We start from the raw sequence: 27,974 nt of genomic DNA, 5'->3' as shown, positions 1-27,974 counted from the left end.
ATCCCAGAAGAAGAAGAAGAGAGAGAGAAAAGTGGGCAGAAGATTTATATGAGGAAATAATAGCTGAAAACTTCCCTAATCTAGGGAAGGATACAGACATCCAAATTCAGGAGACAGAGAACTCCATCAAAATCAACGAAACCAGATATACTGTAGTTAAATTTGCACAATACAGTAACAGAGAAAAACTCCTGAAGGCAGCAAGACAAAAGTAGTCCCTAACTTACAAGGGAAGACCCATAACGGTAGCTGCAGATCTCTCCACAGAAACTTGGCAAGCCAGAAGAGAGTAGCATGATATATTCAATGTGCTGAATGGGAAAATCTGCAGCCAAGAATACTCTACCCAGCGGAGTTATCATTTAGAAAGAAGGAGAGATAGTTTCCCAGATAAGCAAAAACTAAAGGACTTCATGACCATTAAACCAGCCCTGCAAGAAATATTAAAGGGGACTTATTGAGTGGGAAGGAAAGACCAAAAGTGACAATGACTAGAAAGGAACAGAGAAAATATAAAGACAAAATGACAAAACAGGCAATAAAATGGCATTATATACATATCTATCAACAATAATTCTGAATGTAAATGGATTAAATGATCCAATCAAAAGACATAGGATATCAGAATATATATATATATAAAAAGTATCATCTGCATGCTGCCTACAAGAGACTTATTTAGACCTAATGACACCTGCAGATTGAAAGTGAGGGGATGGTCAGTGGAATTCTACGAAACATTTAAAGAGAATTAATACCTATTCTTCTGAAACTGTTTAAAAAAAATAGAAATGGAAGGAAAACTTCCAAACTTATTCTATGAGGCCAGCATTACCTTTATCCCCAAACCAAAGACTCCACGAAAAAGGAGAATTACAGACCAATATCCCTGATGAACAAAGATTACAAAATTTCCAACAAGCTACTAGCTAAAAGGATCCAACACTAAATTAAAAGGATTATTCACCATGACCAAGTTGGATTTATTCCTGGGCTACAGTGGTGGTTCAATGTTCGCAAATCAATTAAGGTGATATACCACATTAATAATAATAAAAAAAAAAAGGACGAGAACCATATGATCCTCTCACTAGATGCAGAAAAAGCATTTGACAAAATACATCATACTTTCTTGACAAAAACTCTCTGCAGTGTAGGGATAGAAGGACCACAACTCAGTATCATAAAAGACATATACGAATAATCCACAGTGAGGGGCGCCCGGGTGGCTCAGTCAGTTAAGTTTCTGCCTTCAGCTCAGGTCATAATCCCAGGACCAAGCCCCATGTTGGGCTCCCTGTTCAGTGCGGAGCCTCTTCTCCTTCTCCCCCCTGCTCATGCTCTCTCTCTCTCTCTCAAATAAATAAAAAATAAATAAATCTTTTTAAAAAAGAAAACAGAAAAACCCATAGCGAATATCATCCTCAACAGGGAAAAACTGACAGCTTTTCCCCTAACGTCAGGAACATGTGACAGGGATGTCCACTCTCATCACTGCTGTTCAACATAGTACTGGAAGTCCTAGCCTCAGCTATCAGACAACAAAAAGAAATAAGAGGTACCCAAATTGGCAAAGAATAAGTCAAACTCACTCTTCGCAGATGACATGATACTCTATGTAGAAAACCCGAACAACTCCACCCAAAAATTGCTATAAATGATACAAAAATTCAGCAAAGTCACAGGATATAAAATCAATGAACAGAAATCAGCTGCATTCTTTAACAATGAAGCAGAAGAAAGAGAAATCAAGGAAGTGATTCCACTTACAATTGCACCAAAAACCATAGATACCTGGGACTAAACCTAACCAAAGAGGTAAAGGATCTGTACTCTAAAATCTACAGAACACTTATGAAATTGAGGAAGACACAAAGAAATAAAAAAGCATTTCATGCTCAGGGATTGGGAGAATAAATATTGTTAAAATGTCTATGCTACCCAGAACAATTTACACATTCAATGCAATCCCTATCAAAACACCATCAACATTTTTCACAGAGCTGGAACAAACAATCCTAAAATTTGTATGGAACAAGAAAAGACCCCAAGTAGCCAAAGGTATGTTGAAAACAAAAACCAAAGCTAGAGGCATCACAATTCCAGGTGTCAGGCTGTATTACAAAGCTGTCATTATCAAGACAGTATGTTACTGGCACAAAAACAGACACATAGATCAATGGAACATAACAGAGAATCCAGAAATGGACCCTCAACTCTATCGTCAACTAATCTTCGACAAAGCAGGAAAGAATATCCACAGGAAAAAAGACAGCCTCTTCAACAAGTGGGGTTGGGAAAATTGGATAGCCACATGCAGAAGAATGAAACTGGACCACTTTCTTACACAATACAGTAAAATAAACTCAAAATGGATGAAAGACCTAAGTGTGAGACAGGAATCCATCAAAATCCTAGAGGAGAACACAGGCAGCAACCTCTTTTACCTCAGCTGCAGGAACTTCTTGCTAGACATGTCTCCAAAGGCAAGGGAAACAAAGGCAAAATGGGACTTCAACAGGATAAAAAGCTTTTGCATAGCAAAGGAAACAAAACTAAAAGCCAACCTACAGAATGAGAGAAGATATTTGCAAATGTCTTGTCAGATAAAGAGCTAGTAACCAAAATCTATAAAGAACTTATCAAACTCAACGCCCAAACAAACCCAAAAAATCCACTGAAAGAATGGGCAGAAGACATAAACAGACATACCTCCAAAGAAGACATACAAATGGGCAACAGACACATGAAAAACTATTCAATATCACTTGGCATCAGGCAAATACAAATGAAAACCACAATGACATACCACCTCACACCAGTCAGAATGGCTAAATTAACAAGTCAGAAAACAACAGATGTTGGCGAGGATGTGGAAAAAGGGGAACCCTCTTACACTGTTGGTGGGAATGAAAACTGGTGCAACTCTGGAAAACAGTACAGAGGTTCCTCAAAAAGTTAAAAATAGTGCTACCCTACAACCCAGCAATTACATTACTAGGTATTTATCCAAAGGATACAAACACAGTGATTCAAAGGGGCACCTGCATCCCAATGTTTACAGCAGGAATGTGCACAATAGCCAAACTATGGAAAAAGCCCAGATGTCCATCGACAGGTGAATAGATTAAAAAAGATGTGATATATATATATATGAAATGGAATATTAGTCATCAAAAAGAATGAAATCTTACCATTTGCAACAACATGGATGGAACTAGAGGGTATTATGATAAGTGAAATAAGTCAGAGAAAAGCAAATACCATATGATTTCACTCATATGTGGAATTTAAGAAATAAAACATGAACACAGGGGAAAGGAAGGCAAAATAAGATGAAAATTGAGAGGGAGGCAAATGATAAGAGACACTCTAGGAAACAAACTGAGGATTGCTGGAGTCGAGGTGGGTGGGGGGGGAAGGGATAACTCAGTGATGCGCATTAAGAAGGGCACTTGATGTAATGAGCACTGGGAGTTATATGCAATTGATGAATCACTGAACTCTACCTCTGAAACAAGAAAGGACGAAAGAAAGAAAAGGAAAGAAAGAAAGAAAGAAAGAAAGAAAGAGAAAGGAAAAGAAAAGAAAAGGAAAGAAAAGAGAAGGAAAGAGAAGAAGGAAAGGAAAGAGAAAGAAAGAAAGAAAGAAAGAAAGAAAGAAAGAAAGAAAAGGAAAGAAAGAAAGAAAGAAAGAAAGAAAGAAAGAAAGAAAGAAAGAAAGAAAAAGAAAGGGAAAGAGAAAGAAAGTGAGGGGATGGAAAAGCATTTATCAGGCTAACAGACACAAAAGAAAGCCTGAGCAGCCATACTTATAACAGATATACTAGATTTTAACCAAATACCGTAATAAGGGATGAAGAAGAGCACTATTTCATAATAAAGGGGTCTATCCAACAAGAAGATCTAACAATTATAAATATTTATATGCTCAACATGGGAGCGCCCAAATACATAAAACAATAACAAGCATACAGGAACTCTTTGATAATAGTACAATAATAGTAGGGGATGTTAACAGCCCACTTACATCAATGGACAGATCATCTAAGCAGAAAATCAAAAGTATGCAGTGGCTTTGAATGACACACTGGACCAGATAGACTTAACGGATAAATGCAGAACTTTCCATCCTAAAGCAACAGAGTATACATTCTTTTCAAGGGCACTTGGGACATTCTCCAGAATAGATTACATACTAGGTCACAAATCAGGCCTCAACAAATACAAAAATGTGAGATCATACCATGCATATTTTCAGACCACAACACTATGAAAGTCAACCACAAGAAAAAGATTTGGAAAGACCACAAATATATGGTAGTTAAATAACATACTACTAAAGAATGAATGGGTCAACCAGGAAATCAAAGAAGAAATTTTAAAAATATATGGAAACCAACAGAAATGAAAACACAATGGTTCACAACCTTTGGGATGCAGCAAAAGTGGTCCTAAGAGGGAAGTGTATGGCAATACAGGGCTACCTCAAGAAGCAAGAAAAGTCTCAAGCAACTTAACTTTATACCTGAAGGAGCTAGAAAAAGAACAGTAAATGAAGCCAAAAGCCAGCAGAAGAAGGGAAATAATAAAGATTATAGCAGAAATAAATGACATAGAGACTAAAAAAACAATAGAACAGATTAATGAAACTGGGAGCTGGTTCTCTGAAAAAATTAATAAAATCGATAAACCCCTAGCCAGACCTATCAAAAAGAACAGAAAAAGGACCCAAATAAATAAAATCACAAATGAGAGAGGAGAAATAACACCAAGAAATACAAACAATTATAAGAGAATGTTATGAAAAATTATATGCCAACAAATCAGACAACTTAGAAGAAATTGGTAAATTCCTAGAAACATAAAAACTACCAAAACTGGAACAGGAAGAAAAAGAACACTTGAGCAGACTTATAACCAGCAAAGAAATTGAATCAGTAACGAAAAATCTCCCAACAAACAAAAGTCCAGGGCCAGATGGCTTCCCAGTGGAATTCTATCAAACATTTAATACCAATTAATACCTATTATTCTCAAACTATTCCAAAAAATAGAAGTGGAAGGAAACTCATTCTAAGAGGCCACATTATCCTGATTCCAAAGCCAGATAAATACTCTAGCAAAAAAGAGAAAGAGGTACAGGCCAAAATCCCTGATGAACATGGATGAAAAAATTCTAAACAAAACACTAGCAAATTGAATCCAACAATACATTAAAAGAATCTTTCACCACAATCAAGTGGGATTTATTCCTAGGCTGTAAGTTGGTTCAATATTCACAAATCAATCAACGTGATAAATCACGTTACTTAAAAAAAAAAAAAAGATAAGAACCATATGATCCTTTCAACAGATGCAGGAAAAGCATTTGACAATGTACAACATCTATTCATGATAAAAGCCCTCAACAAAATAGTTTTACAAGGAATATACCTCAACATGATAAAGGCCATATATGGAAAACCCACTGCTAATATCATCCTCAATGGGGAAAAACTGAGAACTTTTCCTCTATGGTCAGGAACATGACAGGGACGTCCACTCTCACCACTGTTACTTAACATAGTCCTGTAAGTCCTAGCCTCAAAGACCAGACAATTCAAAGAAATAAAAGGCATCTAAATTGGTAAGGAAGAAGTCAAACATTCGTTATCTGCAGGTGACAGGATACTCTATACAGAAAACCAAAAAGGCTCCACCAAAAACTTGATAGAACTGATACATGAACTCAGTAAAATTGCAGGATATAAAACAGCTATACAGAAGTCTGTTGCATTCCTATACACCAATAATAAAGCAGCAGAAAGAGAAATCAAGGAATCAAACCCATTTACAATTGTACCAAAAACCATAAGATACCTAGGAATAAACCTAACCAAAGAGGTAAAGGACCTGTACTCTAAAACACTTAGATAAAAAGCTTCTGCACAGTGAAGGAAACAATCAACAAAACTCAAAGGCAACCTACAGAAATGGAGAAGATATCTGCAAATGACATATCTGATAAAGAGTTACTATCCAAAATATACAAAGGACTTAAAAAATAACAGCCCCCAAATTAATTATCTATTTAAAAAATGGGGAGAAGACATGAGTAGACCTTTCTTCAAAGAATACATACAGATGGCTCACCGACACATGAAAAGATACTTAACACCACTTATCATCAAGGAAATGCAAATCAAAGATACAATGAGATACCACCTCACACCTGTCAGAATGGCTAAAATTGACAACACAGGCAACAAGAGGTATTGATGAGGATGCAGAGAAAGGGGGAACCCTCTTACACTGTTGGTGGAAATGTGAACTGGTGCAGCCACTCTGGAAAATAGTATGAAGTTTCCGCAAAAAGTTAAAAATAGAGCTACCTATGACCCAGCAATTGCACTAGTAGGTATTTATCCAATGGATACAAAAATACTGATTTGAAGGAGCACATGCATTGTGACGGTTACAGCACATGGAGCTAGAGAGTATTATGCTAAGTGAAATAAGTCAGTCAGAGAAAGACAAATACCATATGGTTTCACTCATATGTGGAATTTTTGAAACAAATTAACTTGGGGGAGGGGGAGAAAGGTCAACCCAGAAACAGACTCTTAATTATAGAGAACAAATTGATGGTTACTGGCGGGGCGGGGAGGGGGGTGGTGGGGATTAAGGAGTGCACTTGTGATGAGCACCAGGTGTTGTATGTAAGTGATGAATCACTAAATTCTATAAAACCAGTATTACACTATATGTTAAGTAACTGGAATTTAAATGAATATTTGTAGGTGAAAAAAATGAAGCATTCTCATGTCAGTAGCAACAAGCAACTTTGCATTTATGAAGGCCAGCCAAACTCTACATTTATTTTGTGGAAGACTGACTTTCTTTGTATAGTTAACTCTTCAATAGCATTTTTGTATAACCAAGTAATACAAAAAGGACATAAGACATATATTATGAATTGCTATAATATTCTAGTGTTTACTTATGAAGTACAGTAACTGATGCACTGCTGAAAAGGAAGAAAAATACAGTGATAACTCATGCATAAGAAATTGATTTTTACATAGTAAGAGTTTTTCCATGCGCTATAGTTTTTCAATTTTTCTTACACTAAGTAAATTTTATGGTTTAGATAACTAACCATTCATAAGAACAAAGATCTAGGAATCTACTAGGTTTAAAAGAAAAGAGAAAGTGGGCAAGTAAGAATTAAATACACAAAGGAAAAAAAAATCAATTCCAGAGAACAATTATATTTCTTTTAAAAGTAACATGAATATGGGGCGCCTGGGTGGCACAGCAGTTAAAGCGTCTGCCTTCGGCTCAGGGCGTGATCCCAGTGTTATGGGATCGAGCCCCACATCAGGCTCCTCCGCTATGAGCCTGCTTCTTCCTCTCCCACTCCCCCTGCTTGTGTTCCCTCTCTCGCTGGCTGTCTCTATTTCTGTCGAAAAAATAAATAAAATCTTTAAGAAAAAAAAAAAGTAACATGAATAAAATGTCCATGGATCAAGAGAGACTGGATGGACCTCTGGACACCCAAACCCTTTCTGTGAAGGAAGAAAGGTCTTGAACCACAAAGGTGTGCTTTTGTGCAAAAAACCAAAACCAGTTAGCCCTTTTCCATATCCACTTTCTATTTTGGCAAGTGCAAGAAAGCAGAAAATAGCCTTTACCATCAAGAAGATTTCTACCTCTCCCATCTCCCAGGGCTGTAAAGAGATCTCCGTAGAGACACAAAAACCAGAGATGTCTTCTCCATGTTACAGGTGGGAGCCTCCTTCGCAGCTCAAGACAAAGGGCATTAGAGTCTATACTCCAGTACCTGGGGGCCTTTCACAGGGCACTTGAAGTGAGACACCTGAGTGATGAGTCCGAGTTACAAAAATCAGAGTCATTACTTTCTGTTCATAATTTCTATGCTACCAATTATATCATGATTAAGACACCAACTGAATGTGCTACTTGTGAAAATGTAAATGCTTATAACCACTTCTCTAGGCTGATCACAGGGGGCTAAAAAACGAGAACTTTAAATTTTTCCCAACTAGGAAATTCCATAATTACATGGGCTATTTCACATCCATGTGCAAGCTGTAAACATTTTATCCTTGTTTTACCATGTGCTCATATCAACTATATAATAATTTCATCTAGAATTTTGCCTGACTGGCAATCTACTCAACTCCAAATCCTTTAAATACTTCACATTTTCTTTTTTTCTTTGACTATCTCATTTAATCCTCACAAGCACCTTTTGATATAGATACCCTTACCCTTTTTTTTACAGTTGAGGATACTGAGTCCCAGGACAATGAAATAACTTGTTTAAGATCACACAGCTATGAACTGTTAGAGCCTTATAGAGCTTTTAATTAATCTTAAAATATCTGACAATAGTTAATAGGCTTCGGGCCTCTGAAGTTTTAGAAAAGTCACTTCAAAACCTAAAAATTTAAAGACTAGAATACACAATGACTTAGCTACATCTACAGTCAAATTTGTGTACATACCTCACTGAAAAGGCTTCCGTTAACATACGAAATCCAGAGTTTCCAGAAGTTCGGCAGCTGACTTAAAACAAGCTTGGTCAACTTTTCAACAAATGCCACCCGGTGAGGAGTCTTGTATCTCCATGCTAAGGGGGTAAAAATACTGTGAATATACTTTGAATCAAGAATAAAAAACGGTTTGAACGTATTACTGCTCTTCCACCTACAAATGTGTCCCACTTCGGCTGCAGAGCTTTAATTTGCTGAGAGACCAATATTTATTTCTCCATACCACATTACCAAAGCCTGACAGCACAGAGAATACACTTTAAGAACACACACAGAATACCCTGCTGTTCCCCAAGGGGTGTGGCGGGTGGGGGGGGGGCAGACTGTCAGGAGGACACAGCAGCAGAGGCAAGGAGGATGCTTCGGGTTTCCAACCTTGTCTTCAGGACGTTCTATTTCTCTTCAAAAGTCATGTCTTCAAACAGCAAAGTAAGGCAAAGACAGGGCAAGGCCAATTAGCCTTAAATTGGAGGCAAATATCAACCAGTTAGAAATGCCACTATATACGTAGTGAAAGTTCAATAATGAATCAAGCGATCATAAAGGAACGTATTCAAGTATAATCATATAATGAATAACTCTTCCCATAACAAAGAAACTTAAGAAAAAATAAAAATACGGATGCCTCTTAGATTACATATCATTTAATGCAGTTATTGTAAGTGGGAAATAAGGTCTTATAGATTTCTTATGGGAATAAGTTCATAGGAATAAAAACAGATTAGTAATTCAGGGAGCATTAATCACTTCCAATTTCTTTCCTTTTCCTTTATCACATTCTTTCCTGTTCCTCCTTCCTCCATGCCCTGCTTCCCAGCCCTGCTGTTCTGTTTCACAGCCTCCAGCAGGAGCAGGGCAGAGGCATTCCGACTGTCCAATTCACAGCAATGATCAGGAGAACTTCTGGGGTCAACTTCCAACTTCTATTTAGCAATTTCAAAGACAGATCAGATAAGGGAACTTCCATTAACTCCTTCATTAACTACCAGCTTCCTTTCAAAATACTCCTAGGCAAAAAGTTCTGTTGCTATAATTACTGTTGTTATTCTAGCGGGCAAGGGTGGATTTTATTTATTTTAAAATGTTTCATAATAATCTAAAAAGACAACATATGGTTAGAAAAGAAAACTTAAAAGGTATATAGAAGAAAGTCTACCTCCCACCTCCATTCCCCATTTGCCTAGTTCCCAACTGCAACCATAAGAAACTGCTGTTATTACAGTTGTTTGTGATTCTTTCTAACATGTCTTTTATATACACAAGCAAATATAAATAAATATTCTCTCCCCACCAAAATGTTCTTTCATACAAATAAAAGTATTAAACATACCCTTTGACACTTGGCCTTTTTTCATTTAATAATGGATCCTGAAGTTTTTCCCTATTCGTCCATAAAATGTTCCTGTTTTTCCCCACAGCTACACAGTACAACTGACCCTTGAATAATACAGAGGTTAGCAACATTGACCCCCTGCACAGTCAAAAATCCATGAATAACTTCTAAGTTCCCCAAAACTGAACTACTAACAGCCTACTGCTGACCAGGAAACTTACTAATTACATAATGCAGTTGATTAATACATATTTTATATATGTATTATATACTGTACTCTTACAACAATACCTTTCTAATTTTTTTCAGTATTTCTAGGCTACATGGTTCATCTGAGGGTTGTTTCGAATTGTCGCAGATATCCAAAAGACTTTCTAATATATTTATTGAACAAAATCCATGTATAAGTAGACCTGCATAGTTCAAACCAGTGCGGTTCAAGGGTCAACTGTAGTTCATATTTTGTATGTATCATAATTAAAAAAAAAATCCCTTTATAACGGACAAGACTGTTTCCAATGTTTTGTAGTTAAAATTAGTGCTGCAAAATAAACAAAATAAAATAATAACATACAATAAGTGCTGTAATCAGTAACTCTGTATGTACAACGTTTAGCACATGTAGAAGTACCAGTGTAGAATAAATTTTCAGAACGAGAATTGCTGCGTCCAACGGTACATGGAGTTGCGGCTTTATTAAGTATTATTAAATGGACCTCTGTGGGGATTCTTTACACACCCACCAGCAACACACATAAACACATAGAAGCTTCCTTATAATCTCACAATGAACAAACCGAACACGCAAAATTCCAAACAGTAAAAATTTGGGGACTTTGCCAACTGCTATCCCATTGTAGTGTTACATGGCCTTCTAATTTTTATTTTAAGTGAGGCTGAGTGCCTACCTTCACATATTTAAGAGCATTCAGACTTCCAATCTGTGGACTATAGACCCTTTTTATCTATTAGGTATGTTAGCCCTTTGTCCATGAGTTGTGGGGAAAAGCTTTAAATTCAGTTGTCACATATGTGAAAGGCATGGTTCTTTATTTAGGGGTACACTGTAAACTGTACTTGTCTATTTGGCCAATATTTACTAAGCGTCCACTGTGTGCTAATCCTGTGGCTATACTAACGTCTGTTTAAGATGCTCGCCACTAATCCTGACTGAGCAGGGCAGGTCTCTGCCTTCAAGGAGCCTACAGTTGAACAGACAATCAATGAGAGGAGTCCTAATGACAATGTGACATGAGCCTAATGAGATTAGAGGTATTTTTCATCTGGAGACAGAGCTAAAGCAGACAAACTTAATACAGGTAAACACTATTTTCCAAATGGCATGCAGTACCCTACATAGCACAGGCCACAGCTCAGTGTATGATGGGCCAATGAAAAGGTAAGAAATAGGACAAGAAAATCTAAAAACTAAAGCACTGAAAGACCTGGCTCATGTGGTAGCAAGTAGACTCTTACATGACCTCTTCCCCTAAATAAGTGTTTCAAAGGTCTGAGCTCCTCCAGGCAGCTATATTTACAATGATTTATATAACCCTACTGTGGGCAACTCATCTAATATCCTTATCTCATATATGCTTTGAAAAGCTTTTTTTGCTGGAAATTAAAGTGAAAACACCCTATGGTGAACCAAGTCTCTATTGGATTTGATGCTGGAGAAGCACTTTGAGTGGCCTGGCTTATTGCATATCCACGTACTCTACATAGATACAGATATTTTACATATATAGACCATTAGGTCTCAAAGATCAGTCTGTCATGGGGAATGCCTCCACTCCAAAGAAAAATAAGGAACATTGCCTTTTCACCAATGTAAAGGAAAATTTTGTTTTAAAAAACACAAAATAAATTAAATTCAGATTCTCTCTTGTTAAATCCATTAATTAATAAGTATTCTAATAGAAGTGATTTTATGATAGGAAAAGTAGTTGGACAAATATAAATAAAAACATTACAAAACAATCCCATAAGGCTTCCAAAAACATTTCTTCAGCCCAATCTTTTTAGGACCCAGTAATTGGTAAAATTGTTTTGTCTAAGTTCACTATAGTATAGAGTGATAATAGAGCAGCTAAATAATATTACCAAATAATCATACTGAGGTGGGAGTTCTGCGATTACTTAATGTGCTGGCACTCACTCATCAAGGTTCTTGGAAAACAGACAGGTCCCTGCAGCGTCCTGCCCAGTGACAGGGAATAATTTTTAGTCTCATATTTTATTTGATCTTTTATTACTAATGGACTCTTTACACCTACGTATGCATGTACGTAATGAGAGTCCTATTTACCCATTCCTTCTACATCTACTTCATCCACATTCTGATCATTATTTGAAAATGGTCTTCGGTTTTATTTCCTTACTGAATCCAACGTCTTAGTTAAATTCCCATATGCTATTATCAGTTACAGAAAAACTTCAAGAGTTATTTCCTAAAACTGATGAAAAGAACTATTTACTATAAGCAATCGTCCTCAATGTTTCCGTTTCAAATAATTTTAAGGAAATCAAACATGTATTTTACTTCTACTTCTGGCATAGTGGAATAATAAGGATTAGATTCAACCTCCAGTTATAAACAACTAGAAAATTGGGGGTGGGGGGAGATCATATAAACTCTTTCAGACACTGGACAACAGGCAGCATAGGACCAATTCCCAAGGGAAGGGAAATGTACGGTGAGCCCACAACTGCCATGGCTTTCTGTCTACAGACAATTTCTAGACAACACGGATAAAAGGAAGCATAACCTAAACAAAGTTCCACGGCCTTTCTGAGCTGGAAGGAAGAAGATGGAAGTAACCAGAAAATGCAGGGAAGAGTTCCAGAAAGGAGGGAGGACCTACATAGGAAAAAAGCTCCAAAAATCTTCATAAGAGTCCTCCTAAGTCTTTGCTGAGAACTAGGGCCTGCATATATGGAGTGAAACTTCACAAAGCCAGGCAAAGAACAACCAGGGAATTGTAAGGTAAACAATTCTCAGAAATAATATAGGGCAGGGAGACCTCCTAGCTCTGAACAGCCAGAAGGAACAGTCCTCATCAATTACTTGGGCCATTTAGTACAGACCCAGAAGATCATGCCTCAGTAGTAGGGCTAAAGTATCCCCAGAATGAAGGCTACTCTAGACCTGCTCTAGCAAACTAGCAAAAGCTTTGAATGGCTCAAACTTAGCTGTCATGAACTGATAAAACAAAGTCTAGCATTCCTTAAAGGAAGACAACAAAACTCAGACACTCAACACTGAACATTCACATGATGAGCAGGGAAATATGAACCATAACCAGAAGCCAAGAGAAAAAATTATCAATAATAACAAATCTAGAAATGACAGAGATGACCGAATTAACCAATAAGGACAATGTTCAGATATTTAAAGGAAAACATGAAAATAATGAGAAAAGAAAGGTAAGATATTTAAAAGAACCAAGTGGAATTTCTAGAGATGAAAAATACAGCATCTGGAATTTTCAGGTTAGACACTGCAGATAAAAGATCACAGAAGTTGAAGGCATAGCAACTGACTCTATAATGAAGCAGACTGGAAAAACTGGGGGGGAAGGGGGGAATGGGAAACAGTGATCTATGAGATAATCTATTAGCCTAACATACATGTAACTGAAGTCCCAGAAAAGTAAGTAGAATGGAAAAATACTTGAGAAAACTGTGGCCCAAAATTTTCTAAATTTGATGAAAATTTCCAGAATTCATAAAATAGATCCAAGAAGTTTGGCAAATCCCAGGCAGGATAAATTTGAACTGTTCAAGATGATATAGTTCATTTAAAGTCAAGACTCAGGAATAGTTTCTAATTGATTTAAGCCTGTTAGCATGTCAACTGATGGTAGTAAATTACTTAAGGAGTGAGGTGGAGGGTTTTTTGACCCGACACATTATCCTACTAATTCACAGAAGGAAGTATTGCTTAAAAACTCAGGTGGGCTGCACTCCAGAGTCAGATCCTGGAGGCCATATTTGCTTAGGGGGCTACAATACACCACAGTATACAGAACCAAGTAATTCTGTTCTTTTACTATTTATATTAGTTTGATGGGCTTGGTAGGAAATAGGAACAGGACAAGAAGGAATACTGAGCCCTCCATTTGGTACAAATGAATCATCTACTTTTAAGGTGTTCTTATGATGGACATTCATTCATATTTATTAATGAAATCTTAGAAAAAGCCCTACTCCAATACTTGCAATAACATAAAATACTTTAAAATAAATTTTAGAAGTATTTAATATAAAGTAAGATATTTCTATTACCCTATTTGGATTTTTTTCTTTCTCTCTTTCTCTCTCTCTCTTTTTCTTTCTTTTTTAAAGATTTTATTTTTAAGTGATCTCTACACCCAATATGGGGCTTGAACTCACAACCCCAAGATCAAGAGTTGAATGCTCTACCAACTGAGCCATCCAGGCGTCCCATACTATTTGGATTTCTTAGATCTGTTATTGAGGTTATAAACAGCCAGTGACTAATAGCATTTAATTGGTACCCAAATGCATTATAACCAATAATTTTGTATCTCACACAGGTAAATAAACAATAGGTAAATATCAACTTTAGAAAGTTAAGAAATATAACATAGTTATAATTCGAGATGCTTTATTCTCAGGAAAAATGATTAGCAATTAATATATTATTAACCCTTCTTTCCAAAGCAAATTTTAAAATGCATAAAAGAGGTGCTTCTCTGTACTGACTATAGAGATTATTTTGTTACAAATTTCTTCTTAAAGAAATTTTCACAAAATATTTTCTGTGGCATATTTTTAAAAAGTCAATCACAGGAAAAATAAAACTAGACTTTATGTATGTTGAGTAAACATTCACCTATGAATGTGCTGCAGTCACACAACTAATTAGGAAAATTTCCAAGAGAAAAATGTGTGAAATTGCACAAGTACAAATTCAAAAGACAAAGTGGGGGATAGAGAGAGATACTTACTGTCATCTCGACCAGACTGAAAACTGCTGCCCCTCTTCAGTGATGCCGTCTGACTAAGATGACCCAACACTAAGGGACGGGTATCATTATCCAGATCCAACATGGGACTGTGAAGGCCTGGAGCACCTAGAAGAGAAGTGACATTTCCATATATTCCATATATTCTTACTTAGTTGATTTAATGGGCTGCTTCTCTGAGTTATTTCTTCCTCAATCATTCCATTCTTTTAAATAAAACATTTACCAAGCAAAATAAAAACTATTTTCTCTAAATAGCTTTTAAAAGTCATTCCCACCGTGACAGATTCATAGGATTCAATCCATTACTCTGGCTTATTACAGAGATGTAATAAACTGTGAGAGAAACTTAGGTATCAATTTAGAATGAACGTTCAGCAAAACTGGCAGGGGCAAGGGTGGGGGGAGGTCTACAAACCTAAAAATTGGGATGAGAAATCCTTTTTTGAAAAACAACTTGACACTTGGAAGTCAGAGTTCTGACTCTCTCTTAATGGAGCAGACTTACAGCACAATCTGACTTTCCCTTAAAATTTAAATCCCCAAGGGGCGTCTGGGTGGCTCAGTTGATTAGGTGTCTGCCTTCGGCTCAGGTCATGATTCCGGGGTCCTGGGATCGAGCCCCATGTCAGGCTCCCTGCTCAGCGGGGAGTTTGCTTCTCCCTCTCCTTCCCACTCATGCTCTCTTTTGTTATTTCTGTCTCTCTCTCTCTCTCTCTCAAATAAAAAAATAAAAAAAAATAAGTAAAATTTAAATCCCCAAATCCTATAATTTCTTTGTTTGGGATGTGGGATTTGATTCCCTCTTTCTATTCCTGATGCCAGCCGCCTAATTTGGATTCTTCTCACCTCACACTGTTAATATTCCAGAAGTCTAACATTTTAACTACTGTCTAGAAATTCTCTTTATTGTCTGGATTAGATATCACTGAAACAGTGCTTTCTTGGTTCTCAGAAGCCTTCCACAAAACCCTCAGAAATCCAGTCCAAATTATTCTAAGAAACAGGAAACATTTTTTTCTAAAATGGATTTCAAGAGTTACTTGTATTTCATGTTGCTGAGTAAGACGTTGGCTTTATGTTGTAAAGTTTGCCTTGTCAGTCTACAGGGGCACCTCCCACCACCACTCTGAGCTCTTTAGCTGAGCATCCAAAGAACTTCAAAACAAACTGAATTCAACAGAGTATTTGCCATGCATAGGACACTTACATATTCTCCCTAGGAAAATGTATCTTACATTTTTCTGCCTTATTTCCTATCCTCTCCACCTGAAAGGCCTTCCCTATCCTTTCTCTCCACCCACTTAAACTCTCACCCTTAAAAATGCAACCAGAATTACAGTCATGAAGTCAGTCATAACTCCATGAAGTCACCTCTTACTCTTCCAATTCAAAGAGTTACCTATCTTCTCTGTCTTCTGACACCAGTGAAAAGTTGATTTGACATTCTGCCTTTCATTATTCATTAACAGTCAACCTTCTCCTATCTCCAAATCAACATACTATCTTCTCAGGTTTAAGAGTTAAATATTGTATCTCTGTCCACAATCACTGGACCTTCTGCAAATAACTCCCTCAATATATACTGAGTGACTGATACTAAATTACTCAATAAGAACTCTATTCCTTTTTTTATAACTTAATAGAATAAAAGCGTATAGGTTTGTTTTCAGACACAAAAAATAAAACACATCCCTGCCACTGCTAATATTAGTTATTCAATAACACCAAACAAGTATTTATTGAGTACCTCCTCTGTTCCAGGAACTGTAGGCCCTGAATATAAGGTGATGAATAATAGATAAGGCTCTGCTCCTAAGGTATTTACATTCTGGTAGTAGAGGCAGAAAATAAAGCAATAAATAAATAAATAAAATACAGTAAAAATATGCTATTGAGAACCTGCTTTCAGGAGCTCCTCCTATCATGAGCCACTTAACATGATACAATATAAGGTATCTCACAAATTCCACTAAGGTAGGATTTGTAGAAATAGAAATTAAATCATTTGGACAGATTTTTTAGTGGAACAGAATTTTACTGTAGACATACGATGTAGTAATGCTTCATTTACATGCATCTCTACTTGGGAAAACACCAAGATACGATTTGTGTAATTCCATATTTTAAAACAACAAACTATTTGTTAAAACAACAAAATAAATGATATTGATACAGAGTATGAAAATACAAACAATGAAGAAATAGTATTTTTATATTTGATTTTTTTCTATATTAAAGGCAAATTTGTGTGTGGAAGCTTTTAATAACTTTTGGCATTTTCCTTTGCAGTTTATATAGTTGCCACTGCTATTAACTGTAGAATTCAGGAAATTAATATCAAAATACCAATTTTCTGACATACTTTAAATGGAACTATAAAGGAGCCCAAACTTAGCATCACAGTGTTTACATAAAAATTATAATGTATATAAAATTTTATATAAAAAGGTTCAAGAAAAGAATGCTTTTTTTTTTAAAGATTTTATTTATTTATTCAACAGAGATAGAGACAGCCATCAAGAGAGGGAACACAAGCAGGGGGAGTGGGAGAGAAAGAAGCAGGCTCATAGCGGAGGAGCCTGATGTGGGGCTCGATCCCATAACGCGGGGATCACGCCCAGAGCCGAAGGCAGATGCTTAACCGCTGTGCCACCCCGGTGCCCCAAGAAAAGAATGCTTTAATTTAAAATGTTACATGTGGGGTGCTTGGAGGGCTCAGGGAGTAGAGCACCTGACTTTTGATCTCAGGGTCATGAGTTCAAGCCCCACATTGGGTGTGGCACCTACCATAAAAAGTTACATGTTACACTTGAAGGTTTCAGAACTACACGTTTTTTAAAAGATTTATTTATTTATTTGAGAGAAGGAGAGAATGAGTGGGAGGAGGGGCAAAGGGAGAGAATCTACAAGCAGACTCCCCGCTGAGTGTCTGGAGCCCAGGTAGGGCTTGATTTCACAACCCATGAGCCGAAACCAAGAATTGGACAGTCAACCAACTGAGCCTCCCAGATGCCCCCAAAACTATACATTTTTATTAAGAAGGAAAGCACTTCCTGGTTTCCTAAAAATACATTATGTACCATTCCCACAAAAGATATAATGTAGTTTAAGTAAATCTTGAATTTTGAAACTGTTAAAGGATTGATTTATCTTCCCCTATAATAACAGAAACTGTACTAAGAATATGCTTTTCTTCTTTTAGAAACCATATCATCATTTTCTATAACATCAGGAAAAGAAAATTTAACATGAACTAATTTCTTAATTGGTAGTGTTGAATTACCATCAAGTATAGCACAGCACCAGGGAGTTAAAACAGCATATACACACCCTCAGGACTAACCAGCATCTGGAACACATCTGCAAGACGCATTTTTGCGGAGTGACCAGAAGATAGCGCTTCAGCATTGCACACGTGCATAAGCCCCGCAAATTCAACAGTGGGCCTTAAACTCAGAAATGAGCTTCTCTCTCTAACACGTTACTCTTTTTTTGTTTTAAAAAAAAAAAAAAGGTCTTAAGATCAGTTATTTTTTAGGGAATTAGGAAGATTATCCTTTGAAGAGAGAATTAAAGAAAACATTTTAAATCTCAGTTGTCAGAAACTATTTACTACCAAGAGTCAAAAAAAACCTTGAGGACTCATACCCTCCTTTTAAACTTAAATTATATGACGTGGCATTCCTACCCTACAAAATCATTACAAATATGAAGCGGTTTTGATAAGTAACCATTACTATGAAAAGAAAACACAAAAAGATGAGAAAAACTATTTCTGTAACATCAAATCAACAAAAGGCTTTAAAATATCTTACAAGAAATCAGTCTATTTTCTCTCGATTGTTTTACCTCACAATATGATAGCAACATCTTCTGATGTATTTAAGAGACATATGCATTATATAAAACATACGGTTATGAAAGGAGAATAATTAGGAAGTTTCGTATTATCATGCTCTAACTTATCTGCTAACTGAAATCAGGGTTATGTGGTGGTGTGTATTCCCTAACAACCTAAATTATCTGCCCCTTGATATCCATCTGAGGACGGTATTCAACTGTATACACACAACTTCAGTTTTCTCATTACAATTTTAGCTTGTCATGGGACATTTTGAAGGTGACAGAGACTAAAGTTTTTGTAAAATTGTGTTTGTCTTGGTCTTTCTCAATACTGCATTAGGTTATGAGAGGTCATTTGTTTTCCTGACGGTAAATTTTCTCTAGAAATGAACTTCCTATAATTTTTTCTAGATGAAATTTTTTAAAGCCTTTTATTAAATAAGATTATAGCTTGATGAAAGGTTATAACTTTTTGGCTTCATTTATGCTAATACCAACAAATTGTTTGCTATATTTGAAATTGGGACAGGGATTAACCCAAGACTCTCACAGTTATACAACTGGAAGGGGATTCTGCAGCTAGCTTAAGCTATCATAATAGCCCGAAGCTTCATGACCTGTAAAAATCAGGGCTTGACACCATAAAATTTTTAAAGTCTCTTTTGGGTGTAAAATAGTGATTCTATGGTATGAAGTCTGAATCTGAAGCTTTAAATCACCACTGAGAACAAAATGGAAAATATGTTTATTTTGCTCACTATTCCTATAGTTTAGAACACTGATTAGTGGTGTTCTCTAAATGTATAAAAAGTCTGCCTCTACACAGAGAGGAAATGTGAAAATTAAGCCTTAAATAGAAATTATATAAAGAAAATAATAAAGACAACAAAAAAGTAACAGTGAAAAAACTTCATCAGAATTTCAAAATACTTGTTATTATGGACCTTACAGCTTGGCTATTTTAATGACACTAAGCAGGGTAACCAAGAAATACACTCAGTTGAATAAATGCTTATGAGATCAAAATTATTTGGCTATAAACAGTTAAAGATATCTGGGGAATAATTACAGGGTGAAGACTACTCTGGAGAGAAAATTCCATATAGGAACACATCCCATAGCATGAGAACCATCACTAGAGTACTTCTAGTTCTAAAAATGCTATGTGGTGTTTGCAGGAAAAAAATGATACAAACAAAATCCTAGAACTAAAAGGGTGTAGCCATGTCTTCTAAATTCTACAAACTAGTGTTCGAGTTATGATTTTACCAATATATCACAAGAAAAGATACATAGCTTATCTATCGATCCCTGGAAGAAGCATCTTAGGGGAAAAAAAAAACAAACCTTCAAACACTTAAAGTTTAAAAAAAATAATGACTAAGCTTCTTAATAACTGACAAATAAGAATCCATGTTTTGTTTCTCCAGCTAAACCTTCTGTAACATGCTACCAGCATTCTCAAAAGGAGCTCCTCTTCTAATAATGAGGATGCAGGAGAAACTTAACGGATTGTAAACAAACATAAAATTAGAAAAAACATTTCTGGAACACTCTATAAACAGAACAGAAAATTTGTTTTAATTAAGAGAAAAAGAAAATTTATTTTCAAAAGTTGCTGAAGTTACCTTCTACAGAACATTAATAAAGCAATCCTAGTGACTTCACTAAAAGAGTAAAAGCTGCAGTGTAGAAATAATCAAAAGTTTAAAATGTATTATTTTCTAAAAGAAAATAAACTATCTTTCACAATTTGCTCTTAACAAATTGAAACACTTGCTAATTTTTTCCAGCATGAGATTTCTACTACATAAAGTCTTCAGCTTTATGCTAACCTATGGATCTGAAGAGATCTTCCCCAAAGCTCAAAAACTTAACAGTTTACACTAAAACACTGATTCCTACAAAAACAAAAACAAAAACAAAAACAAAACAAAAACTGATAATGAAGTTTAGACTTTATAGAAAATGCTTACTATACCCAGTACTCCATAAGACTTCCAGGAAACCTTATCATGTATCAGTCAAATCCTTTCAAGTCAAGCTGTGCAAGTTTTCCCTATTTTAAGTGCAAATAGTAGTCAATATTTGTTTAACAGACTCTACAACAAAAAGGGCAGAAGAGATCTTTCTTAAGGGAAGCCTGCAGATGTGGGACCAGGTGAATAAGTTTACTATATTTTCTCATCCTTCGTGCCTCCTGCAGCAAGTTTTCTCACAGTCTACAATAGTGTGGAGAACACTGATCTATCGCCCCCGGACTCTCAGAAGGGTGGCCGACTTCCTTACCGCCCTTAAACACCTTTGAACACATTTTCCTGCGCACAGCGGGCCCTTGTCCTGCGCTGCAGCCCGACCACCCACTGTTGCTTGTTGACCAAACACACGGGGCCAGGAGTCTCCACAGACACAGGCAGGATGGGATTCCTTTCAAGCACACCACACGGAAGAATTTCAATGCCAAAGCTGGGGGGTGGGGGCGGACGTATCAAGACAGAATTACAAATTCCTCACAAATTAGACCTGTGTCAACAGATAAAAATGTTCTTTTTGATCTTATTCTTTTCTATTTAAAGTTCCTACAGGGGCATTTTCTCAATTTAAAGAGGATTATTTAATCTAAATTAAACGAAGGGAGACATATTTAACATACTCCTGTTAACCTCACTTCACCTTTTAGGGTGTCAGAACTGTCCTAAGCAGGTTCCAGGCAGAAATTCTGTTGTATTTTAACATCATTCAAAACAGTAGGTAAAAGAGGAAATATATTTTAAAAGCAAATGACAGGTGTGAACTACAGAGAAGTATTTATTAGCTAACATTGGCTATATAAGAACCAGACATTTGTAATAAGCTGGATAGGTGAACACCAAAATAAAATTATTTATGCTTTTATTAAAGTACTAAATATTTTTGTAATTATATAGAGATCTAAGTAGAGAAAACGTGCTTAGAATATGTAAGCAACGGAATTATTACAAAATGATAGAATACAAAATAAAAATATTTGTAATGAATATTTTAAAATTACCAGTTAATGCTAGCATTCAATGGTGCATGACATGCACTGTCAAAATTTTTTTCTCTCTTAAGGAGAAGGGACATGAATTAGACATGAAATGGCTCCCAGCTGTAAGAAGTCTTCTTCCAGATGTACAGTAAGCCAAGACAGTAGAAAAGAACCAGCTGCTAGGATAAAAAAAATTGGAAAAAAAAAAGGTCCTTTTCACATAAGCCTTGTTGGCCTGTCTGATTTAACAAAGATAGATCATTCATTCATTGTAAGGTAAATTGAATCTAGTATAAAAGAGAAGAAACAAGAGCTTAATCAACTCTTTCCTATGATGTTTAACGGCTGTTATTTTACTATACAGATCTACAAATGAATGCTATGTAATTGTAAGTCCGAGGTCACTGACTTTAAAACACTACTTAAATTACTAGTATTCATTACTAGTCATAATTTTAATTCGGTAGCTAAAATAGTCTTTTCAAATTAGGTTAAAAAACAAATCTACAATCATATAAAAGCCTGTTGATCTGCATTCAGGTAATTAACACTGTGTATATAAACCTATACTATTTACAAACAGCGATGATTTCTCATGGTACGCACTGTAAATCTAATTCGTGGCATTCTGAGCATCACCGGGGTTTTTTCTCTTTCTGATAAAGGACACAGGGTGGAGGACAATCAGAGCAGCGCTCGGCTGAAGGGATGTTTTTACAGCAGCCATAAGCTGGTGCTCCTGCCTCTCGCTCTTGACCCTGCTTTCTTCTGTACATTCCTTACGGCGCATCAATCTCAAAGCAAGTGGATAAAATCACATTACAAGCATTTTACCTTCTCAAGCCGATTAAAAAAATACTCTAGTCACAACAAAAAACAAGGGTGCAGATAAAGCTGGGTTGTGTAATCTACATCGGAAGGGACTTAGGAAGAGCAGGTGGAAATCAAAGTAATAGCTCCTACATGTAGTTGCTGCAGTTGTGCTGTTCCTTTTTTTCTTTTTAAATAAACTTCTGTTATTCTGGATTCATACGGTTATGATCAACATTTAGGACAGAAACTGCTTTTTAAATCTCCAGAAAATAAATTTCATAAAAGAACCATCCTCAACCTCATTGTAACAACTTCAAAATAAAAATTATAATTTTATTTAAATATTTAATATAATTATAATAACACATTTTTACTGTCTTTTTAACCATGGAAATATTTTTGTAGTTCCATGAAAAATTTGATGAATCTGCAGCCCATGTCCTTCCTACAGAGGCTGCAATTTAATCTAGAGTACAGGAAGTTTACTTAATCCTATATTATGAAAATACCAGAATTATATTTATTAACTCCACTAACTGAAAGTACACACACACAAATCATGTACACAAAGATCATAGCTGTATTTTTTAAATATCAAGAAAAAATAGTTTAGTTATATTGTGTAAATTGAGAAATATGAATATAAATTATAAAATATATTTTATGCTTGTATTTTATAAGCATGAGTTGGAAATATAGCCTCTTATATCTTAAGATCATCAGATAAACAAATATTTTTATTTCAGCATGTAATTAATAATCTGCTCAGTGTGTGAAAAAATTAAGAGTAGATATTTAGCACGGTGGCTCTATTCTCAGTATTTTTTCTTCCATAATTGGTCCACACTGTGATGACTCAGAATAAACCTTTCCGGTGTGACATATATATAAGTTTTCCAAAGAGAACCTGAGTCACAAATAAAGGTATTTTCTTCTGTTGTGTGACTTTTTTAAAGAATCTACTGCTTGCTTAAGCTATCGCTCCTATTCTAAATGTCTCCTATCAGGCCCCTAATTCCAATATGTCCATTTGGGAAGTCCGACTTAAGTACATATCTGAAAGAAGGGAATAATTACTCTATGAGCAGGCTGCTGCCTTTTCCCTTGACTTATTAGATATAGCCAGTATATATTTTAAGAGTTAAACTCATTTTCAGAGCAACAAGGAAAAACACCTTTGAAGGCTACCTTTAAAAATCCTGTTTGAGAATTATCAGCAGGGGGCTAACCAAAGGCTTTTCCTGACAGGAAACCTGAAAACTTAGTCTAATTTTGGACCGGTTTCATAGGAATTTTAAGAGACAAATGACACTTCTTATAAGGTGGTAAAAGTTTTCTGTGTGTAACAATTCAGGACATAGGGCTGCTGTGACTATAGGGGAACAGCAGCGAAGTGGTTAACAAGTCAGGCTGGAAAAAAAAAATCAAAGCCTTCTTTTAGTATTTAAGCTAGGATGTGTTTTTTTGAATGTTCATCTTTATTCCTGTTTTTTTCCCCCCATTTTTGTCTCCCCTTAGAAAAACCAAAAGATCACATTTGGGCTATAGAGGTTGGTCACTGAAGAGTAGTGAGGAATATTTGGGGATAAATGTCAAAGCCTGTTTAAGGTACAATGGTGATCCCTTGTTCTGTGCCCCAGTGTTTATAATACAGAAAGCACCATTCTACTAGGTCCAGTATATGTTATTACTATAAAAATTGGAATCCAGAAAAAGATCTAATGCAGTGTTCATAAGAATATCAACCTTATGACCTAGCTCCGCTAACAAATGCTTTATATACATAAGAATCTTTCTTGGAAAAAGATGGCTTTTTTAATGTAGGACTGCTGTCTCTGAAAATCTATCACCATCTTTGCTTATGAAATTTTCTCTGAAGACCACAAGACTAAATACAATTAACATTTTTTTCCCTCAAACAACTGTGTAAAGGCTTTAAGACTTTAAAAAAACATTTATATGTTAATTAGATTTCTTAAATTCATGCATAAAGACCAACCAACTTTACTTAAAAAGACATCAAGAAACCTTTTCCTGTCTGAAATATTTACAGTCTATCTATTTAAAACTGTATTTTATTTCACAGGACTGTCTCAGTTCTTAACCATTGTTCTGCTGCTTGGGGTTTACTTAAACAATTACAACCAGTGTTTTTTTTTTTTTTATAATTTTTATTTTGTTATATTAGTCACCATACAACCAGTGTTAAAGTCCAAGTGCAGATATCCTAATAGGGGAACAACAACTCATTCTTTAGATTAAGAATGCAACAAGGTTTCATTTTGAAAATAGGATCCTGGGGATGCCTGGGTGGCTCAGTTGGTTAACCGTCTGCCTTTAGTTCAGGTCACGATCCCAGGACCCTGGGATCGAGTCCTGTCCTGCATCGGGCTCCGTGCTCAGCCAGGAGCCTGCTTCTCCCTCTCCCTCTGCTGCTCCCCCTGCTTATGCTCCCTCTCTCTCTCTCTCTGACAAATAAATAAATATTTTTTTAAAAAAAGCTTAAAAAAAAAAAAAGAAAATAGGATCCTGAGACTACCAGAATAAAAACAATGAAACTTCATAATGAAGTGCCAGATGAAATACAGGCACTGTCCTCATCATGTTCACCAAGTTCAGAAATTCTGTTTCATGAAATATTTGCTCCTACAATAGAACACAGAGAATCCGCTATCCTACCTCACTGGTCCAGAAGGAGTACAGTCTGGTGGAATGGGGAGAAATCTGAACCACTCACTACTTCTGCCCCTATGTAGGTCAAGAGGAAGCTGAGTTATCACTCTCTGAAATACCTTCTTCACATGCACAATAGATCTAAAGTTATCAACTGAACTAGACAATATCCCAGGTTTTTTTTCATTTCTAAAATGACATAACTATAAGAAGATATCTAATAAAAAATCCAAATGATATTTAGGAGACCTACCCCATATTACTTTACACTTATAGTATATATAGACACTCAAATATCAACTGAGAGTCCATCATGAACAACCGGCTTATTCCCAGCAAACTTCTAATTAAGACAAATATTCTATATAAAGACATCCACACATCCACATATCTATACTATATATGGTTATGTTACCTGTGTAAAAGTAGCAAGTGTACATTAAAGAGCTAACATGTGTCCAATGACCTATATACATACATTAATGAAAACAACCAGAAGAGTAACTACTGGCCACACTGGGCCATATTTTACTAGTGGCCAATTTTTCCATTCTAGGAAACACATGTTCAGTTCAGTCTATATTCGTGCCACATTTCATGTCATTTGCCTTTGCACTGAGTATAAGGTAAAAAGCGATGGTATCAATGTACTTAGAAAGATTCTTAGATATGAAAAACAGTTTCTGAATTTTGAAAACTGAATATCTAATATTAAGAAATTAATAGTAACTTTTATGTAATGATAATGATGTTTTGGTTACAGTCTTTAAAAAGCATTTTTACCTCCGAAAATAACATACTGAAATAATTATGAATGAAATAATGTGATCTGCTTCAAAAATAATTCAGGGTGAGGGAAGGTAAGATGCAGGTAAGGGTACAGATAAGGCAAGATGAGCTATAAATTGATAACTGCTGAAGCTACGTCAGGTTCATGGGAGGTTATCTTACCATATTTCTTTGGAATTCTCCAAAATAAAAATCACAAAAACTCATCCTGATATGAGCTCAAAGAACATACCAATTTTCTAATTAAAAGGCTATGCTAGGATTACCTATGCTGTTTATATTAGTACTATTTGCTGACAATAAAAAAGAGCATGTTCTTCTGAATGTTAAAGAAAAATTAAAATATAACCTATGATTATGTAACTAATACATTCAGGAAATTTACATTGTACTGTTTATGAAATCTGTGGAGTAAATTCAAAGAGCTATAAACTGTTATATTTACTTCCTAATCAAAAAGACCAACTTATGAAAAAAACTTTAAGTAAAGCTCATCACTAACAAATGTACATTCTTTTTATTATTTCATAAGTGATGAGCAAGTTCTGCAACAAGCATGGTCAGTGAGTTAAAAAGACAGGGCTCCAGTTACACATAAGCTTTCATCACATTTTTCCAGACACTCTTTTTAAACAGTTCTGGATGAATACATGTAGCAGTACATAACATCAAGATGGCAGGGAAGGAATCCATCAGGTAAAAGCATGTGTCCATTTATCTTCAAGAAAGATTCAGACCTTTGGCAATGGAATATTGGTTATCAGATATTTCAGGTATGGATGTGACAATAAGATATATGAAATTTCATGGTACTTTTCCAATTTCAAATAGTCCATATGTTGTCTTCATGAATTACACGCATCCCAAAAATTCAAATATTTTCATAACCAAATTACATAGTCAGATTGTCTCTTCTTAGCATAAGTAGGAAGATACTTTGTTAGACCACGTATCCTCTTTGTATCTGGAGAGTATCATTACTGTACTTATTAACCTATTTAGTGAAGTGGGGAATAGGGTGACATTACTGAGCACCTTTTAGGAATCTGGGCTACTCTAAGCCTCTTTATCTGGATAACTGATACTTATCATTTAGGTTCAATGGAAATATCGTCTCCTCTAGAGAACTTCCTTGGACCTCCCTCTAAACAGACTGGAGGAGAATTCTATAGGCTCTACCCAATGATACTTTTCATAATTATACCTATGTGACTCTTAAAAATAATGTTTCTCCCACTAGACTACAAGCTCCAAGAGGTCGAAGACCACGTCTGTCCTGCTCACCACTGTACTTTCAGTTCCTAGCACAGCAGGTAGTGCACGGATTATGAACCCAGACTGTTCCTAAATCGCCTGAGAGTTTTAACAAATACTGATGCCTGGACTTAGAGACTCTGAAATAATCAGTAGGAATGAAGTGGAGGCCAGAAATTGACAGTCTTTAAAAACACCCAGGGGACTCTGATGGGCAGTTAAAGTTGGGAGTCCTGGCTAATAACGTACACTCAAAAAACAAGTATGTAAAGCCCCCTAAATATCCCTAAAGACTACAGATTATGTATGTCATTTGAGTTCATTTTCACCGGCTAAAACTATAAAGTAATTAATGACATTAATAGGAATTTTGATGTGACATTAATAAAGAGATATTTGGATTTTCCTAAATATCAAGAATAGGAAAGAACAAAATCACAGCTGGAATGTACTCAAAACCAAGCCAAGAAATTCATGACAAAACTATGTTATAAATAAATAATTATAACCTCTCCATTGTACTTCCTTCTGTTCCAGGACTGTTCTTATGTTAGCTTACTTATTCCTCCCGGGAACTTTGTCTTGTAAGTACCCCTATACCTTATTTTATATACTCTATTTGGCATCTCATGTCACTGAAACTGCACTTACCACGGTCACCAAAATAGCCTCAGTGCTAAATCTACAGGACATCTCTTCATCTTA

The 27,974-nt window shown here is 35.8% G+C and overlaps 1 protein-coding gene across 6 annotated transcripts in view; it reads right to left on the bottom strand.

Annotated features, from left to right (window-relative positions):
• The window catches only part of EXOC2 (exocyst complex component 2), a 608,573-nt gene that overhangs the window by 472,152 nt on the left and 108,447 nt on the right, over positions 1–27,974 (bottom strand). For all 6 annotated transcript variants that reach the window (XM_034660427.1, XM_034660422.1, XM_034660426.1 and 3 more), the window contains exons 12-13: positions 14,867–14,992; positions 8,513–8,637 (exon numbers count right to left, since the gene is read on the bottom strand). In XM_034660427.1, the coding sequence (XP_034516318.1) occupies positions 8,513–8,637; positions 14,867–14,992 (251 nt within the window). The remainder of the gene's footprint in view (positions 1–8,512; positions 8,638–14,866; positions 14,993–27,974) is intronic.

This window comes from Ailuropoda melanoleuca, chromosome 5 (assembly GCF_002007445.2).
Source record: "Ailuropoda melanoleuca isolate Jingjing chromosome 5, ASM200744v2, whole genome shotgun sequence".
Lineage (NCBI taxonomy): Eukaryota > Metazoa > Chordata > Mammalia > Carnivora > Ursidae > Ailuropoda > Ailuropoda melanoleuca.
Note: the sequence above shows the minus strand (reverse complement) of the source record. Positions and strands in the feature narration are given on the sequence as shown.